This window comes from Xiphias gladius, chromosome 18 (genome assembly GCF_016859285.1).
Source record: "Xiphias gladius isolate SHS-SW01 ecotype Sanya breed wild chromosome 18, ASM1685928v1, whole genome shotgun sequence".
NCBI classification, from domain to species: Eukaryota; Metazoa; Chordata; class Actinopteri; order Istiophoriformes; family Xiphiidae; genus Xiphias; species Xiphias gladius.
The window spans coordinates 24,884,769-24,903,923 of record NC_053417.1 but is presented as its reverse complement, the minus strand read 5'-3'; the positions used below and the strand labels follow the sequence as shown (position 1 = coordinate 24,903,923).

Here is a 19,155-nt window from a genome sequence, read left to right as displayed (position 1 = left end):
TTGAAGCCTCCACAGCACAGACACCCCTTGTCTCACCTCTTCCATGACCTACTCAAGCTGTCCTACGCTTGTCCTTTGTTACTGTAATCACCCAGTTTATTGTTGGCCCATTTACTGTCACATAAAGGGTGAGGGATATACTGTGCTTATTGTGTTATCATGAAACTGTGTGTCAGGTCCTCCTGTAGAGCTTTATCATGTCATTGCACAGCCACTCTGATGTTACAGCCGTGTCAGCGATGCCCGGTATTTGACATATTTCAGCTCGTGACTGAAGCTCCTAATGTGGATCAAATGGGCTGCTGTCGCCCTAAATGAAAGAGGAAAGGTCTCTGCGGCTCTTCATCTTTGTACAGTCTCTCCTCATTGATTTCCCCGGGAAGGATTAATGTGGGTTTTGACTGATGACAAGCAACAAAAGCTTTTGTATCAGACGAGGTCGCGCCGGCACTGCTGCTCCACATCTATTCTAGGGCCGGGTGTCATTAAAAATGAAGCACAGCTCCGGCAGGTCTCATCACTGCTACCATCCCTCTTTGGAGTTCCTGACCCTCGGCTGGCTAATAGCCCTCTCCCTCCCTGCTAATGATAGCCATAGCCGGGCTCTTGGTACCTCTCTCATACCCTCAGTGCTGACCACTGCCTTTTTTCCACATGACCTGCTCCCCAGCCCAAGGGCTCTCATCATTACACATGGCTGCCGGCTCCCCTGTCCTCACATTCATCTGTCTGGCCCTGGAATGAAAAACCAGCTGTATATCACGAAGCACAGTGCTTTAATCCAGAACTGTCCTGTCTGTTTTAATACTCTCGCTGTGAACTCATCCTCTGATTGGAAATACTGGTTTTTCTTGTTTAAGTTGAGTAGCCTGATGGCAACCCCTCCCATTCATGGTAGCATTTATAAGAAGAATATAAACAGCTTATAAACGCGCTGTACTGTAGTTGTAAGCATTGTACTTGATTTATTCCATCCGTTCGACTCGACACAGATTATAAACAAAGCTTAATCAGGGTTGACACATTTCCCGAATGTTTTAAAGTGCACTTGAGGTTTGCAAGTATATCTGTGTTGTTTTTAATTACTGACATGAGAAAAAAAAAAAAAACTCAGCTCACTTAGAAAATAATTAATTCATGACTCTGCAACAAATTGTTTCACTGGAGAGGAGATCCTGAGACAGTCTTGGTTTACAGTCCTTAGACTGGGGTGGCACTGGGGTCTTATCAGTGCCAGCATCTCTATGTTTTATTTTACAGGCCAGTAAACACCTGATAATTTCCTTGAAGTTCTTTCCTGAAAAGAACGATGTAACTTTGTAACGGCGTTCAGTCGCCAATTAAATAACTCCAATTCCCTGCTAAGCCGGTGTGACCTAAACACAGCAGGTCGGCTGACCGTGACAACCCCTGCCCTTACCTGCCAACCTGATGCCTGGTGGGTGGGGCGGGGATCGTCGGTGCCAACTGGCAACGCCTGGGCCCGGTGTTCCCAGTCTATCCTTCCCCGCAGGCGGTCGCTTCGTTATGTTGTTTCGGTCCTTCATTAGACCCTTTCCTGCACCTTGCTTTCATGCACTTAAAACACTCAGACACACTCTCACGCTCGTCCCAGACTACCGAATCCACTGAGATTCATGCTCCATGGATTATTGTGCTTTTGTTATGTACTGAAGTATCCTGACTTTGTTTAATAAATTTTGTTTTCTTTTGACTGCTGAACACTTTTGTCATGGCCTTATGAGCCAGGTTGTGACGCCTACTACATAATTTCCTTTCCTTTTTTTTTTTTTTTTTTAAAACTCGTATAACAAGTGGAAACTTAATAACTGTAGCAACTAACACTTTCTCAATTTCCCTTAAAACTAGTACAACATTTCATAGGCCTTTGTTGGAAATATCCTGGTAATTTACAGCTAAACCCCAGCTAATTTTTAGGAAATTAAGAGAGAAGGTTTCCAGGAAATTAGCTGGAAGATATGGCGCACGTTAAAATAAAGCATTACTGAAATTTTAGATACCCAGTATTTTTTAAAATTTTGCCCTAACCAATTAGCAGCTAGTGACCTATCCATCGCACCAAATTTCAGCTAGTACAGAAGCTGTGGTAGCTGTTGCTAGGGAGCAGTTAGCTTGCGGTTTTTTGACATGAATCAAAAGGATATGTGCGGTTATGCTTCATCCATACACGCCATTTTTCTGATGCCATTTTTCATGAATGTGGCTAGGAAGCAAGCTGGTGAAATACATAGAAAGACAGCGTCCCCATTAATATAGCCTACCAAGCTCTGATGGGTCAATTGTTTATGTGCGGACATTCAGAGGTTGAACGCAGCCTCTGCACAGCCTCTCCTGGGGAGGCAGAGATAGACGTTTTGGGGGAAGCCCTGTCCATTTCTCTGGTCCAAGTCACTTAGGTTGTCCAAAAGCTCTTTGGCGGCAAGGTGCCAGGGGTGGCACTGGGAAAGGTGGTCGGGAAACAAGGGTTATGAAGGTTACACTTCCATTACTGGGGTAGTACACTGCTCAGTCTCCCCAGGAAAGCTTATGCTAGGTTGTTAGTAAGGTGCTTAGTCTTAGGCCATGGTACTCTGTGTAAATCAGTGGATTGTGCCCTTCAGATTAGACGGGGGTGTCGTAAATCTCACTCGAAAGTCAGAGTAAGATGAAGTGTGTGTGTGTGTTGGTCCAGCGTTAGCAGTGAGGTGGGCGTTGACTGTTGGTGATGCGTGCAGGCTGTCAGGGGGAAGATGGAGGCAAGCCCGGAGCTGAGCAGAGCTGCTGCTCCTTCGCGTTTAGGAGGACTCGGCAGAGGTGATTCAGCGTGATGATCTGGTTGCCCCCCGGTGCCTCATGTGCGCGTCGACTCCCTCCGGAGGTACAGCACTCTGAGGCAGACACAGAACATGCCGGTAGGAGTACGTATCCCACCTGCCCTGGTTATGCCTCGGGTTCCCCAGGATATGCCTCACTGCCACTGCAATCACGACCAGAGAAATAACATGCAATATAAACAAATTTTAAAAATTAAAATAAGATTATGATTAAAGTCAAGCCATATGTGATTAAAGGATATGTTAACAGGCCTCGAGTCTGATCAAGCATTAAGGACCCAGCAGAGTCTGAACCAGCATCACTGGATACTAGGTTATCCATGAGCTCTTCTGTTATCCATTTGGCATGTGCAATACGGTGTGTGTATGCATCGTTTTCCATGTGTTATACGCATAACTTTAGGTTCAGCATACATGAGGTAATATTGGGGTTTACATCCGCCTGTTCTGGGGTCAGATCTGAACCCTGTTGGGAGCTCAAGGGTCTTGAACCAATGAACCAATTATTAGTTCCATATTATGGAGACTCTGGAGGCCCTTATTTTGTAAATATAAAGAAAGCACTCAGTATTTGATATTTGATGAGTAAAATACTTTCAAATACATAAACAGACAGTAAATAATGGAATTTGTATACAGTATAACTTTAACAGGACAGATTTTAAAAGAATATGAATTGCTGAATTTATACATACATTTAGTTCTTAAAAGGAAAATCTAAAGGTAGATTACATTCGAATTTTGATTTGCCAATTATTTCTTTATCCTTTTCGAGCCAATACTATCAGGACTCTTACTCAGAATCCCCTGCTTCTGAAATGTGAGAATTTGCTGCTCTGCTGCTTTTCTCTGTTTTATATAAGTGCAGACCGGACTCCTTTTGGGTTTTGGGGGTCGGTCACACAAACAGGTAATTTGAAGACGAAACCTCGGGCTCTGGGAATGTGATTTTTTCACAGGCAAAACGATGAATCGAGAAAGCAAGTTTTAGTTTTAGGGTTTCCCAAGTAAGAGCTATACTATTGTTTTTAATGGCTGTAGTGGTCACAGTTGTGTTAAAAGCAGCATTATTATTACCAGTATTTGTTACAATAGTAATAGTTTTATTACCAGGGTAGTATTAGTTGGTATTAGTTGGCATTAGTTTTATTACTTCTAAATTAAACTTCTATGTTAAATTTCAAAGCCGTAGTCATACAGTATCTGTGTGTGTATCTAACTGCACTAGTGTGTATAACAAAACCAGGGTGTGTGGTGCATAGTCTGTGTAAAGTTTGTCGCCTATTGTAATGGAGAGAACAAAATACACAGTTAGCGAGTAACCAGAGAGTAATAAAGTGTCCCTGTCCCTTGCGTCATCTATATGTCTTCAGACAGTATGTAATTCATATAGATTTAAAGGGAAATCAATGAGGAAATAATGGCTTTTACCGGGTTTTGATCTGTGTTCTTTATAGAAAAAGAGTGCGTTACTAATGTTTTGAACATTTATTGAATGCCTGAATTTAGTCATGTTTTGTGTCATGTTAACACGTGCAACATGTAGTGAACATTTCAGCATGTTGCAGTGTGGTGTTAAATCCAGACAGTATAATTATCATGGCTAATCACCAGGCGCATTATTGGCTGTAATGACTTGTGTTTTAATTAAGGAATTATTGCGTGTTTATTTGTAAATGAGACACGTAGATACATAATATTCTAGATGATGAAGTGTAAAGTAATATACTGTAAGTTCAACCACAAAAGTCACAGTGTACTGCTGTTGAATTTCCTGTTCAAGTTCAACAATGCAAACAAAATTCAGACGTCACTCTGAATTTTTTTTGTTTTGTTTTTCTGTTATATCCCCCCCACAGTCACACAGAAAATTCAACTCATGACAAATGATCCCAAGCAAATTTCACATCACATCAACAAGTCCGTAAACATTTACTCCGGCTGCGCACTGGTGACGATGATGACAAATAGCTTCATATCCCAAGGTGCAAGGCAGAAAACCAAGGCTTAGAAACGGACATAATACAAGAGAACACCGTAGCTTTGTCACGTAGTAGGTCAGTTTCATTGTTGCAGTGTGAGATGGTCGCAGTACAGAAGAGGACAAAAAGATAATTTAAACAAAAGATTTGGGTAAGGATGCAGTTACACTATAAAAGGCACCAGGAGAGCATTGGCCCCACCAGTTGGAGATAATCCGAAGGTCGCCGCGTTTGGACTTAACAGGTAAGTAGAAGGCGATTTTAACCCCTTTTTCTTTCAAATTTAATAATTAATATACATAGTCTGTCCAGATTTCAGGTTATGACAGTGTTTATCAAATCAAAAAAAAAATCGGAAAAACATTTAGTTGAACACACGCTAAAATTGCATTAAAATAGCAATTTAGTACAGTACTTTCAGAATAAAATCACAGTGATACAGTAGAGTAGGATGATGAATCATCGTTGATCCACTTTTTTAAGCAAGGCCCTGATACTCATAATGAATTACAGCTCATTAAGAGACTGTGCCCTGTCAGTATTAAGCCATTGCTGTAACATTTCATTTGCTAAAACAGAAGGATTTGGGAACTTTTTGCCATTAATTACCTGCACTTCGGTACCTTTGAGCAAAAAGAAATAAAAAATGATCCTCTACAAAGGTGGCCGGGTGAAGCCGAGACCTTTTGCACATTTTGAAGTTAGGCCACAAAGCTGTACATCTTTAAAGCCTATTGTGGGTATAACTCTGCCACAATTTGGCATAATGCGTTCATTTTCTTTTACTTCACACAAAGCCAATCAGATTTGATCACGACTGTATGAGCAATTAAATTCATTGGCACATTATATACTGTATATAGAAGCTGCTAAAAGTCATATTTCTCCGTTTCAGGTGATAAGTAAAAATATGGGTTCACTGCGAAGGTCTGCTGTGCTGTTGCTTTTGACTTTCTCGGTATCAGGTAAGTTCCTCGGTCTTTGAAAGGTACAACAACCTCGGCTGTGTCGACTGTTGACAAGATGTAGAACCCTATTGAAAAGGTCTTTAATTTAACAGCGGTTGAAAAGAGGGTAAAAACAGAAACGTTACCTAACTTTCCCACTCTCCTCTTCAGCACAACACAGAACATGTTTGTGAGCCAGAGTTATTAGCATCTAAAAGAAAGCTTACGTCCAAATGCCTGACTTGCTTGCCTATGGCCACTGTCCGCAGAGGCATTTGCAGCGAGGATCATTGGGGGTCAGGAGGTTGTGCCCTACTCCATCAAATATCAGGCCTCCCTGCAGTCAGAGAGCGGGCAACACTACTGTGGAGGAACCCTCGTGCACCCTCAGTGGGTGGTGTCTGCTGCCCACTGCTGGAGGCCGTAAGTACCGACACTCGACGTTGCCAGACAGAGGCACACTTTGAGAAGAGTTAAGATGTTATAATAATTGACTTTGTTAATATAAAAGGAGGACAGAGTGGTTTTTTTTAGGCGTGAAATGGTAATTTTTCTTTACTTTGCAGTTAGAGGGTAAACTCTGAGGCACCTTGTGTCTGCTTTTGGCCCCTCAGGAGCAGTCTGATGAGGGTGGTGTTAAGTGAACACAGCCTGACCACAGAAGAAGGATTTGAACAGATCTTCAACGTCTCAAAGATCTATGTCCACAACTATAACTACAAGACGTTCAACAACGACATCATGCTCATTAAGGTAGGCGGAAATAACAGGTAGAGCACATGGGCGTCTTGGCACATGCACGCACTCCGCTTCTCAAACGGACAGGTGATGTGATCGCTTGGTCAGCACCTCACAGACGTGGTGCCGTAACTGTGGTTTATGTCGCAGCTGAGTGAGCCGGCGCAGCTGAACGCCAACGTGCAGCCAGCCGACCTGCCCGATGAACACACCCCTCCACTTTCCGATGACGTCTGCACAGTGAGCGGCTGGGGTGTGACGCAGATTTACAGTTTCTCCCTCTCGCCCGTGCTACGTGCTGTGGACGTGAGAGTACAGCCGTACTGCAGCTATTACTACTGGGGCAGGATCACCTCAAACATGCTGTGTGCTGGATCTCGACTGGGTGGCAAAGATTCCTGCCAAGTAGGAAGATTTTTTAAATTTTTTTATTATGCATGTGTTGCATGCTGTCTTGTACGGTGCATGCTAATCTCAAAATTAATTTCCCTTTTTATTGCTGTACATGCTGTGTATAACATGCTTCTGTGTTGCATGTTTTACTGTCTTGTAGTATATGCTAACATTAATAGCCCCTTTCTATTATTACTTTGCATGCCTCTATCCTATTTCGGTAACTTTTTAGGAGTGACTATGAAACACCTGTCATGGGACTACAGATGAACCACACTAAGAGGTCCATAGCAGTGTTAGTGGTTCTTTTAGTCCGTACTGTGGCAAAGCGGTTCTTTGAGCATGAATTTCTGTACTAAAGTTCATGTCTATCCATCCACTAGTTGTTGTGACAATTTCACTAAAAAATGTTGTTTTTTTTTAAATATCAACCTTGTGGCACTACGGGAAAAGTCCTGGGGTCACAAAAGTCAGTAGGATTCCTGCTCTTAAGGTCATTAATGTCTGTACAAAATTTCATGACGCAGTTGCTGAGATATTTCAGTCTGGATCAAATTGGTGGATCAACCAACAGACCAATACTGCCACCCGTTAGAGCCGCGCCACCAACACGACTGAAAGCGGCCTTTTGGCGAGCCCTGGCGCTTTTACGGCAATGTTCATTAATGCGCACAATCCCTGTTTAATTAACCAAACAAGAGGCCTTATGTCCCCTCATTAGTTCCATGACAAATGCGCTCAAGTAGTTGTAGAGTACAAATACTGGTGACACAAGTTTTAAAAAAAAAAAATCAGTTTTACATCATTAATATGTAAATGTATGCATCAAGGCACATCAAAAACTAATCAGATCATCTACTCCAGTTAGGTACCTGTGGTGTAAGTGTTAAGTTTTTATTATGCATTGTTCTTGAGTAATTGTCTCCAAAGGAAAAATCAGTTTCCTCCTAATTTAGCCAATTAACTCCTTAATTAGCAAAGATTTTTTATACCGACATGCTTGTCTTTGCGTGTTAAATACACGGTAAAAACCACTTAAAGACTGTACAGTTGATACTGCAAACTAGTGTGCACCGTTCAAAATTGGATTTGAAAAAAAAAAAAAAAAAAATGGTATCAAAACATGTTTGTTCATCATCTCTAATTTGTCTTGATGATCCACAGGGCGACTCCGGTGGTCCCCTTATCTGCAATGGCCGCTTCGAGGGCATTGTCTCCTGGGGCATCAGCTGTGCAAACCCGTACTTCCCTGGGGTTTACACCAAAGTGAGGAGCTACGTCCAGTGGATCAAATGGATAATCGACAATGAGTCAACATAAACAGTCGCCACAATCCTTGTCGCGCAGAATGCACAGATCCTAAATCGTTCCATTTGAAAACAAACTAACAGGCTGATTCAAGACATTATTTTTAAACTAAGCTTTACACGCTAAGTTTGTTTGCGGTTTATAATCTTGAGTTATGCCATATCGAGCCAGGTTTATCAGTCATTTTCCTGGAAAAATGTTAATATGCTTATAATTCAGTGATTTTTATTCATTCATTGCTCTGAAAAGTGATACATAAATACACCCATTACCATTATTGTTATTATTATTATTAGTAGTAGTGGTGGTAGTTGTGTAGTTGTAGCAGTAGCAAAGATATTAAAGCTGGATTAATTAGCAGACCTGGGCAATGTGGTTTAAATCCATTACAATACTGAATTATCACCCAGCCCAATTTATATTTTTAAAATTTTTACATTGAATCAAAAGACTAAAAGTGGTCACTCAACATGACATAACACCTTTCACGTTGCATTTAGTCATTTAACGCACTGCAAATATAAAAATATTCGTTGACACAGCTTTAAGGACATGGTACCAAAGCACTGGGTCCATACACCGATTGGTGAAACTTTCCTAATGTTACTACAAGTACAGAATGAGTGAAATAAACCATCCACAATGACATTAAAGACGAGTTGTTTCTCTTACGATAAGTACGTTTTGCTGTGAGCAATCTCTTGCCCTGCCTTTACAAGAATTTAAAAAGCCAGTAAGTTCGATTCTCACAGGCTGTGTCAGTAGCATCCGCCTAAAAAGACTCAGGAAGAAGACATGAGGATCAAAAATCTTTCTCGAAAAAAGAGAAAAAAAACAACGTTGCTTAGTGTCCACACAGCAAGTTCAGAGTAAGAGCAGCCCTTACGTCAGCCGGGGGGAATTGTCTTCGCCAGGAAATCATTACTGAATTTCATGTAGCAGTGCATGCATTAACAGTATGTTTTAATGCATACCGTGCGTATATGCTACTTCTATAATGCTGATAGGTTACTGCATTTTTGCTGATACATCTCTAGTTGATTTTTTTTTTTTTGGAAAAAAGTAAAAGGAAAACCTTTGCTTTGTCAGCTCTATTAACCTAAACTCAGACTGGCATGCCGGTGTGGTTTTACCGGTAAGTGCAGCCCCTAGCTCTGGGGAGCCATCCAGTTTAGGAGTGTATGGAATTCAGGCCTTGCCCCACATTCCTGCCCGTACGGTGTGAAAATCAATTGACAGGCTGACAAATGGCTTGACCAAACACGGCATTCAAGAATCACACTTAATCGGGTTTGCCTCGTTAAAATGAAGCTGCTAAGGCCTACTTTCATGAGGCGGGGGAAAGTTTGTCACGGCAAAAAGCTCTGCTGCTTCTGGTCACACTGAACACTCGGAGTGTTGACATGACGACCCTGCCTTCACAGTGTGTTAGTGTATAATTCTCAAGGTTAATTTTAACGCAGGCTAGACATATTTAACCCTTAAGAGCTTTAATTAAATCATTCATTCATTCATTCACGTTTTTATTTAAGCTTTCAACTTGAAAAGTATTTGTCTTTAACAATATTCTGGTGTTAAAATTTCAAAACTGATTTAAAAAAAAAAAAAAAGCATTGTTTTTCTAATGCTTTTAACTAAAAACTGCATGAGGTGGAGTCGTGCAGGAGTGTAGGTTTTTTTTCATGATGTGACAGCTCACAGAAAGCTGTTTTACACCTTCTCATTCACTGGGTTGATTGATGTTTACTGAACGGCTGCAATTAAAACTTATTTCCATTGTCGATTCGTCTGCCCTTTATTTTCTCGATTAATTGATCAATTCTTTTGTCTGTCAAATGTAATAAAACAGTTTAACATGTTCATTAAAATTTCCCACAGCCGAGGGTAAACTGTTTTGATATTTTGTTTCACCATGTGGAAACTGAGAGGGTGTGTTGCCTCTTAAGAAGGAGACATTCTGGATTAAACTAAGCACTTTCATCTTTTCTTTAGAGTTTACTGGATTATATTTGGGCTCCATGAGCAGAATTTCTTTGAGCATTACTGGAGATTTAGTTGTTGGTTGGACGTATTCAAATGCAGATGGACTTGGTAATTACTTAGGGTTATTCGAAATGTTAAGTGATGGAGGTGACTTGAATACACTTTTTCGAAAGATTAGTCTGGGTAATGAGGTTCGAAAAAACAGTAGGCTATGTTATACTGAAAAAATGGATATTCAATCTTTTTACTGATGGATGGGTTAAGACGAATAAGTATATTTATTAGACAATATTGTGAGAGATTTATTGTAATGTCATACCCAATACACTGTATGGCGGTTTTCAAACAGGTCTCAGAATTCCTCTCATGGTTTGACCTCCTTGATCCGAATAAGTCGGGCTCCAAGAGCAGCCGATCCACTGAACTGGCTCTGCTGTCCGTGGCAGAAGCCCTAAGGGCAGCTCGAGCTGCAGCTGAGTAATTGGCTCTTATCTTGCTGGACCTATCAGCAGCCTCTGACATGGTGAGCCACAGCATCCTGCCATCTGTACACTCTGATATGGGCATTTCGGGCAAAGCGCATTCTTCGTCTGAATCCTATTTCATCGGGCGTTCTTCTCTTTGCGATACACACCACCTCCTCCAGTCTGATTATCCGCTCACACGGATTCTCATGTCACTGCTTTGAAGACGACACCCAGCTATGTCTTACATTTCCGCCAGATGACCCCATGGTCTCGGCTTGTCTCTCGGCTTGTCTGTCAGATATCCACATGGATGAAGGAACGCCACCTTCAACTAAACCTCCCTAAGACTTAACTCCCGGTCATCCCAGCTCTGCAATTTCTCCATCACAGTATCAACGTCAAAAATTGCTTCTTTATCTCATCTCCCACCCCAACCAATGTTGCACCAAACCTGGGTTTCATGACTGATGACCAGCTACCCCTCTGTGACCATGTTGCGTCTGTCTCCCGGTCGTGCCGCTTTGCTCTATACAACATAAGAAGAATCAGGCCTGACCTGACTCAGTACGCCACCCACCTCTTGCACAGGCCATGGCAACGCCCTTCCAGCGGGTCTCCCTTCATGCACAGTGAAGCCCTTAGAGATGGTCCAGAATGCGGAGGCGCATCTGGTTTTCAATCAGCCCAAAAGGGCACATGTCATTCCGCTGTTCGTGGACCTCCGCTGGCTACCCATGGCTGCCCGAATCAAATTCAAGTCCCTAATGCTTGCCCACGGAGTGAGCTCTGGGTCTGCATATATCTACTAGAGGGGCGCCCCTCTCTGTCTACAAGAATCGCCTTAAGACTCATCTCTTCCGAGAGTACCTCCTCTCATAACACCTCTAGGAACCTAACATGCCTGACTTGCACTGACTGTGCACTTTTTTTTTGGTATTACTGAACAATTTTTGTGCTTAGAGCTTACTTCAAGGTCTCCTACTGTACTGAGGCTTGCGTGTTATCCCTCACTTGTAAGTGGCTTTGGATAGAAGCATCTGCCAAATGAGTAAATGTAAACATAAATGTAAACTAATAATCGTAGAACATTTTTCTTGTAATTTTTGTATCAACTGAGGGCGATGGTATTTTGTACATAGTGTTGAAGAAAAGGTTGCCTGTGAATAGTGATGATCGTTTTGGATATGTGGTATCTATGGTGACATATCGATCAATTATCAATGTCTGTGAGGAAACCAGACGCAACCCTGATGAACGCAACATAGATTGAAATGTTTTAATTTTGATGGACTTGCACTGAATTTCTCGCTGGTCTGCCTCTCGTTGTGTGTACATTTTCTCTAGGAAGAAAAAAAAAAAGCTTGTTTTACTTAACCAGTGATCCAAAAAGTTCACTATAATAAAGACAAGCATCAAATCCTGACATTTGACATTTTGTCAAAAAGAGTTGCAGATTAGTTTTTCTGTTGCAGAGTTTGTTTGGCGTCTTCTGCCTCCCGTAGTCAAAAACCGCTGAGGCAAATATTTTTTTGGAAATTCCAGACGATTTTTGTTGTTGTTGTTGCTAAAATTGTAGTTTTTTTTCCCTACAGAATATTTAGTTGTACAGTAAAGAGAATAGAAGATAAAGAATATTTAGGTCAACTGTCATTCTCGCGCATGCCCAGTAGCTGTTGTTTTGTTTATACACCGGTGTCGTTGCCTGCTGGACGCCGCCGAAGTGTGGCCGACGCCAGCCGGACTCCGAAAACAGCCTGAATTACCTCTGCGGGTAAAATAATGTCTGTGAAACACGCCATGCGCCGCGGGCTGGAGTTGGGCCGGTCGGTCTTTCAGCTGGGTCTCCTCAAATCCGCTGGCCGACTCGCAGCGAGGCTCCGAGCTGACCGCTTCCGTGTAGGCCCGTCGGTCCGCACCGTTCAGCCTCAGGCTTTCCTGCCGTCTCGGTACCGCTACTACCGCACCTCTCTGCGGGGTCTGGCAGCCCAGCTTCAGTCGGCCGGCTTCATGAGGAGGTTTGCCGGCGGGTCCCCGCGCAACAGGGCCGTGTTTTTGGCTTTCGGTCTCGGCGTGGGGCTCATCGAGCAGCAGCTTGAGGATGACAGAAAGAGTGCGGCGACATGTCAGGAGATCCAGGTACTGTATTCCCAGATAAACGGTTGTCCTGAGTAGCTTACTTTAGTACAGTTTTGTGCTACGTTTACGTTACTTGACTATCCTCATTTTATGCAACTATATACCAGTAGTCCACCAATTTTCAGCAGAAGACATTGTACCTTCTACTCCACTGACCTTTCTGTTTATCAGACAACCGCAGTTCCTTCATGCTCAATAACATTTTACACACAAAACATATCATCTCATAACCTGTGATGCATTGTTGCAGATTAAACTGCCCAACAATATATAAAGTAGCTCAACATATTTCCACATACACCAACTACAACACTAAAATGCTGCACACGTATATAACATCAGTAATAATAATCCAATAATATAAGGTATATAGTAATATAACATTCTGCCTAATTTTGATACGTGAATATTTTTTGCTGTTAATAATTGTTTACTTTTACTATTTTAATGCAAGACATTTTCTTATAATCAACTAGTTTTACACCTTGGTGTAACCACTTTTACTTCAGTTAAGGGTCTTAGTGCTTGTTCACTGTCTTAGTGCTTGACACTGGAAAATGGATTATTTTATAAAATCATGAATTTTGTTGAGACCTAATGATGAAAGTTGTCCATCTGCGTTACACAATTCCTGTCTGTTCCCCTGCTACTAATAATAGGATGACCCCTTTGTAGTCGTCTCCACTTGGCATGGTTAAGCTTGCTGAAAAAAAAAAAAGAGAGAGAGAAAAAAAAAAAGATGAATTTGGCAGTACAGAAATGTCAGGAAGATAAGCCGTATTGATTGCTGATCTAAAATTTCTAAAACTATGTTATGATGCAGCATTATGTTATCTACAACTTGGTATTAAGTGTTAAGAAATATTTCAGGAGTAAAGCTCCCAAAACTTTAAAGGGACTGAAAACAACTAAACGTTTTGACCTTACTGGGTATTTGGGAAAATTTTTAAAAACATAGAATGTAATGATAATAAAAAAAAAAATTCTGCCAAAAAAAGTTTTAAGAGCTTTAATCCGGTGTGTGAGGATTCTCTGAATTTTCCCTGGCTGAGTCTGTTATCCTTCACTTGGCCGAAATAAATTTAAATAAATTTCACATCTTAAAAAAAAACATTTCTCCCAATCTACAGGCTGTGTTTAAGAAGAAAAGGTTCCAGAGCCCACTCAAGCCATTCACCTCTGGATATAAACTGGAGGATTACATCATTGGGAAACAGATTGGGAAAGGCTCCAATGCAGCGGTGTACGAGGCTGCAGCTCAGTTTGCCCCGCCAAAGGAGAGCGACAGCGAGGGCTCTGTGGTGCAGCTGAGTGAAGATGAAGAGGAAGGAGAGAAGGGTCGATCTCTGACATGCTGCTCACTGAGAAGCTTCCCTCTGGCTGTCAAGATGATGTGGAACTTTGGGGTGGGTATTCTAAAACAGGTTTGATCGCCGGGGATTTCTATTTTAGGTACCAGGCGTCTGTGGGAAAACAAATGACGAGCACGCATCAGTACTGACTGGTCTTTTTCGATACCATTTGTTTGCAGGCAGGTTCATCGAGCGAGGGCATATTAAAATCCATGTCACAGGAGCTAGTGCCTGCAGGCCCTCTGGCCTTAAAGCAGGAGAAAGAACAAATGACTCTGGATGGGTAAGTGTTTTTGTTGTTCCCCACCAGTGCTGCAGTGCTGAACATGGTGTAGGGAAGTTGTTCATGAATGGCTGTGGTCTCATCTGTTTCTACATTCAGACAATTTGGAGTCCCGCCCAAAAGAGTGTCAGCTCACCCTAATGTGATCAGAGTGTACCGGGCTTTCACAGCGGACGTCCCATTGCTACCAGGTGCCCAGGAGGAGTACCCAGACGTGCTGCCGGCCAGGCTTAACCCTGCCGGTCTGGGCAACGATCGCACTCTTTTCCTGGTCATGAAGAAGTAAGATACATCTAATGTCTATTGCTGAAAAACACGCCGACCGTAAATAGTATCAAATACTGGATCTGATTTCATGACAATCCTGTGTATAATAACTTGGATGAGGTGCATACAAGAAAGACTACAGACGCATCCAGCTCAGTTGCAGTAGCAGCCTGTCTTCTTCTGTGCCTCAGCTACCCGTGCACGTTGCGTCAGTACCTGGAGGTGTCCACGCCAGGTGGCAGGCAGGGCTCTCTGATGGTGCTGCAGCTCCTTGAGGGGGTCGACCATCTGTGCAGACAGGGCGTCGCTCACAGAGATCTCAAATCAGACAACGTGCTGTTGGAATTTGACTCAGGTGAAAAGAGTGACAATCCCGGGTTCCATCACCAAATTAAACAGAAATGCAGATCACTTCAATTTGAGACGTCATCTTCCGTTAAAATTTCCATTCATTTTTGCTTTTATACAGATTGTTGCCCTCGTTTAGTGATTTCTGACTTTGGCTGCTGCCTGGCCCAGAGTGACTCGAGTCTACAGCTGCCCTTCAACAGTATCTGGGTCAACAGAGGAGGGAATGCCTCGCTTATGGCACCTGAGGTAGGCTTAGGTAGCGCTTCCAACAGGTGGTGAGCCGTCTCTCACTGGCCCCTACACACACAGATGTATGAAATTTTGGGCAACATGTACACGCGTTTCCATGTGTTTTTAGCTAACACATATCCTTTTAAATAACGAACTTTCCAAGAGAGATATGTCATTTTGGGGTTGACGGCAGCGCCAAATTACCCGTAATCACAGTTTGAACAGCCGTCAAAGATACGGCTTTTCGATGTACCGATACATGTGTACTTTCATGAAAATCTTCTTAAATGTAGTGTATGTAGAGATGGAATTACCTCCTCCATGGCTATAGCCGGAGGTGGCAGTAGCTCAGACTGCAGTTAAAAATGTAAAGAGACTTTTCGAAGGGGTTGTCCTTGTGTTCAGTGATTCACACGAATAGAAGTTTTACAGTTAACCATAACCAACCATATATTACATCGTTTTCCACGATGTGCCTGCCCGCAGGTGGCCACTGCTGTTCCAGGGTGTGGTGTGGTGATCGACTACAGCAAAGCCGATGCCTGGGCTGTGGGTGCCATCTCCTACGAGATATTCGGCCAGTGCAACCCCTTCTATCGAGCGGTGGGACTGCAGAGCAGGAGCTACGAGGAGGGGCAGCTTCCGTCTCTGCCCTCCCGTGTTCCAGCTGATGTGCAGTTAGTGGTCCGACTGCTCCTCAGGAGGAACCCAAGCAAGGTAGAGAGCAGGGGTTGGGGAAGGATTTGTTAGGACACTGTGTGGTCAGTCAGTGATTGATATGATTCAGCCGAGTGTCCACAGGTCCTGGAAAACTCTTAAAATCACATGATCTAATAAATAATTTGAAATGTTGTAATCATAGCTGTGTTTATCTCTCTGTCTTTCTGGTGAGAAGTTACACAAGTTTTGGTAATTTTCAGAACAAGTTAATCATTCTTAATTACTATGAAAAGAACTTTAACCTCAATTCATTGATTTATTTTTTTTATTTTTTTTATTTTTTTGGCCACTTGGGGGCGGTGCACCATGCTAAACACAACACTGAGCTGCAGTTTTATTTCCCTACAAGGTTGATATGGTGGCTGCGTTAACAACAGCTGCCTGTTTAAACTTCCAGCCTATAAACATTAGTATTAATTTGTTTAAGATAGGTAATACTTTACTAATCGTACTGGAAAATTGCAACATTACAACAGCCAAGTAGCACAGAAAATAGTATAATAAAAAAAAATCTTAAGCGGAAACTGAACTAACACTAAAAACCATTACTTTACTTTAAGATTATCACTAGGCACTAAAATATATATTTATTCTGTACATGGTTAGTGCAAGTTTAGTATATACTTTGTAGTCGTGTCTCTGTTTAGTTGATAACTATAACAGTTAAAACATGATTAATGAGGGGTTACAAACCTACCACGGCCATAATAAATGGTATATATGTATTTCTTAAAAAAAAAAAAATAGTGGCAGACAGCTTGCAGAGGTTGATGAGGGCAGTGAGAGTGAACCGAAACAGAAAATTTGCAGGCCGTGAAACCAAAAACAGTGAGCTTAAAAATGATAAGACAGTCTGCGAAGAGGAGAAATTATCAGGTGGTTATTCTTCGTGGGTTCGTGACTATGAGCAACTTCTGTTACATTACATGTAGTCATTTTTGCCCATTGTTAATATCTTCCTGTTATAAATGAATGCTATACGAATTGTTCGGTCTGGTAGTAGCTTAGATTAGTCTGGAAATAGTAACTAGCAATACTCACTGATGTTTTTCTTACTCTTACAGCGCCCCAGTGCCCGTGTCGCAGCTAACATGCTACACCTCAGCCTCTGGGGACGGAAGGCCCTGGCGAATCAGGACAGTGCAGGCATGAGGAAGCTGGCTGACTGGCTGCTGTGCCAGTCTGCTGTGGTGCTCCTGAAGGGCTGTCGTGGTCCCTTTGGGAACAGGGTGGAGGAGGAGCTTCAGAGGAGCTTTCTGTCTAACCTGGACCTGGAGGACCTGCGCACCGCTGTGGGCTTCCTGCTGTATGGACGAGAGCAGCGTCAGGCCTTCATACTGTCTGCATAGATACTCTAAATCACGTAACTTAGAAACCTTCATGTGGATAGACTGGGAGGCTAGAGTTAAAACTGGCTTTCATATACAGTACACCTATATTTCTAATATTTAGTCTTAGCCTGTACATCTGATGGCTACTCAGAGGAGCAAAAGCGCTGTACTCCTACATAGTTGTACACCAACTGTGGCTGTAGTGTATTCCAGCATTTATTGTGAATTGTTAAATGGTGTAATTCACCTTTTTGCTATTCCTGGTCCACCCTAACCCAGTGCCGTCTACTGCTGCCGAAGTTGCTGATCTGCATCTCCCAGAATGAGTTTATCACAAATTTGTGAATTTGTTTCACTCGGCATCACTACACCATCGGCAGGAGTCGAACAAAGTGCTACTAGCGCCGCTAATGCAAAATGCAGTGTGTCTTCTGGGTGCTGTGCATCACAGACAATAACAGCTACTGTGATTGGAGGAATGAGCTTGGCTCCCCTGTTTTTTCTAAGGTTAATATCTTCATAAATGAGGGATGTTTGTCAGACAACTAAATAAGGCCAGAAAAGCAAGGGCTACTGGCTACTGGTAATTCTGCTATAATAGAGGATATATTTTCTTTTACAAGCTCTACTGCACTATTTGCGAGGCAAGACCCCACACCCGCACAGTTGTTGTTACCTGTGTGTTTGACGAAAATTTGGTCTGTGTAGGACCGAAAAAGGTGAAGGCAAGTGCAGATATTTTACATTAAAGTTACAATATGCTGTACTTGTTAGACTCTACTGTGTAGGGTGACGTTAAGTTTTACATCTTCACAGGTATGACACACCACATAAACTGCTTGTTTGTCCATCAAATCGCCATGAAACGGCTGGTTTCCAGTGGGTGTCGGTGTAAGGCAGTGAGTCAAACGATCGCTGATACTCCTGTTCTGCACGACGTGATGCATTTGAACACCTCCCCGTCATGTTACAACATGAAAATCACCATGACGCAGATGGAACGCATGGATCTTGTTCTGGTTTTTGATCCCGTGGTTTGCACTTTATGTCCATGTTTGCACTTTCTCAGAGCCACTGGTATGATTTACTGGTGTTTGTTTGTTTCTTGCTTATATATACGATACCAATTATATTCCAGTAAATTGATTTGAATAGAGTGACTTAACCTTTCACACTTAGGGATACAAGATAAAGAGTGCGTGTACTGTTTTCATACTAATGATGGTGAGAAATATTTTTGGATATTTGTAGATTTTTCTGCCGTGTTGTAGAATAAAGGTATGTGTCTGAAAAAAGCTCTAAATTGACTGTACAGATCATTCCTCGTTACACACACAGTAAGATGACTGGGACACAAATCAGCATCTCAGTAACACAAATTTACTTGAAAACATTGCAACATATAAACTACAGGCCTAAACTTAAAAAAAAAGATTTAATATACCCTAGACCTGAATAAACCCCACTTCATTTGAGATCTGGTGAGGGAAGCCATTGCTCAAATGTGCACACGAGTTTTTAACTATAAATACTTAAAAAAATGAAGGTAGAATGTAAACCACAGTGTGTAGAGTAAGTTTTCTGCAAAACCTGACATGTAACGTATGGTCTATATTGATGCACAGATATTTCTCAAACTTGGATCTGCAGTGTCCTCATCTGCTGAGTTCTGATGGCATTTGATTCAGTAATTCAAGATTATGATGGTGAAATCACCTGCTACTCATAATTCATTCGTCACTATTCACTAAAAAAATTCAGTTTAAAAAAGAAAAAAAAAAAAAAGGCTTGATAAATGACACAAACAACTTCACGTTACAGGAGCTTTATTT

The 19,155-nt window shown here is 42.1% G+C and overlaps 2 protein-coding genes across 2 annotated transcripts; both read left to right on the top strand.

Moving 5' to 3' along the window:
• The first annotated feature begins 5,726 nt into the window (after positions 1 to 5,726).
• Positions 5,727 to 8,765, top strand: LOC120803907 (trypsin). Its single transcript, XM_040152932.1, has 5 exons — positions 5,727 to 5,781; positions 6,033 to 6,186; positions 6,378 to 6,516; positions 6,652 to 6,906; positions 8,059 to 8,765. Exons 1-5 carry the CDS (start codon positions 5,727 to 5,729, stop codon positions 8,212 to 8,214), a joined length of 759 nt encoding a protein of 252 aa, XP_040008866.1. The 3' UTR covers positions 8,215 to 8,765.
• Positions 8,766 to 12,311: 3,546 nt separating this feature from the next.
• pink1 (PTEN induced kinase 1) lies at positions 12,312 to 18,615 on the top strand. Its single transcript, XM_040153733.1, has 8 exons — positions 12,312 to 12,788; positions 13,919 to 14,194; positions 14,320 to 14,423; positions 14,523 to 14,705; positions 14,882 to 15,045; positions 15,160 to 15,287; positions 15,759 to 15,989; positions 17,057 to 18,615. Exons 1-8 carry the CDS (start codon positions 12,432 to 12,434, stop codon positions 17,339 to 17,341), a joined length of 1,728 nt encoding a protein of 575 aa, XP_040009667.1. The 5' UTR covers positions 12,312 to 12,431; the 3' UTR covers positions 17,342 to 18,615.
• The last annotated feature ends 540 nt before the right edge of the window (positions 18,616 to 19,155 follow it).

What these genes read in the sequence shown, in the direction of transcription:
- LOC120803907 (XM_040152932.1), top strand. Translation starts at nt 5,727, where the DNA reads ATGGGTTCACTGCGAAGGTCTGCTGTGCTGTTGCTTTTGACTTTCTCG. An exon ending in GCTGCCCACTGCTGGAGGCC is followed by an intron (nt 6,187 to 6,377) that starts GTAAGTACCGAC and finishes TTGGCCCCTCAG; the next exon opens with GAGCAGTCTGATGAGGGTGG. An exon ending in ACGACATCATGCTCATTAAG is followed by an intron (nt 6,517 to 6,651) that starts GTAGGCGGAAAT and finishes TTTATGTCGCAG; the next exon opens with CTGAGTGAGCCGGCGCAGCT.
- pink1 (XM_040153733.1), top strand. Translation starts at nt 12,432, where the DNA reads ATGTCTGTGAAACACGCCATGCGCCGCGGGCTGGAGTTGGGCCGGTCG. An exon ending in CTTTTCCTGGTCATGAAGAA is followed by an intron (nt 14,706 to 14,881) that starts GTAAGATACATC and finishes TCTGTGCCTCAG; the next exon opens with CTACCCGTGCACGTTGCGTC. An exon ending in CCTCGCTTATGGCACCTGAG is followed by an intron (nt 15,288 to 15,758) that starts GTAGGCTTAGGT and finishes GCCTGCCCGCAG; the next exon opens with GTGGCCACTGCTGTTCCAGG.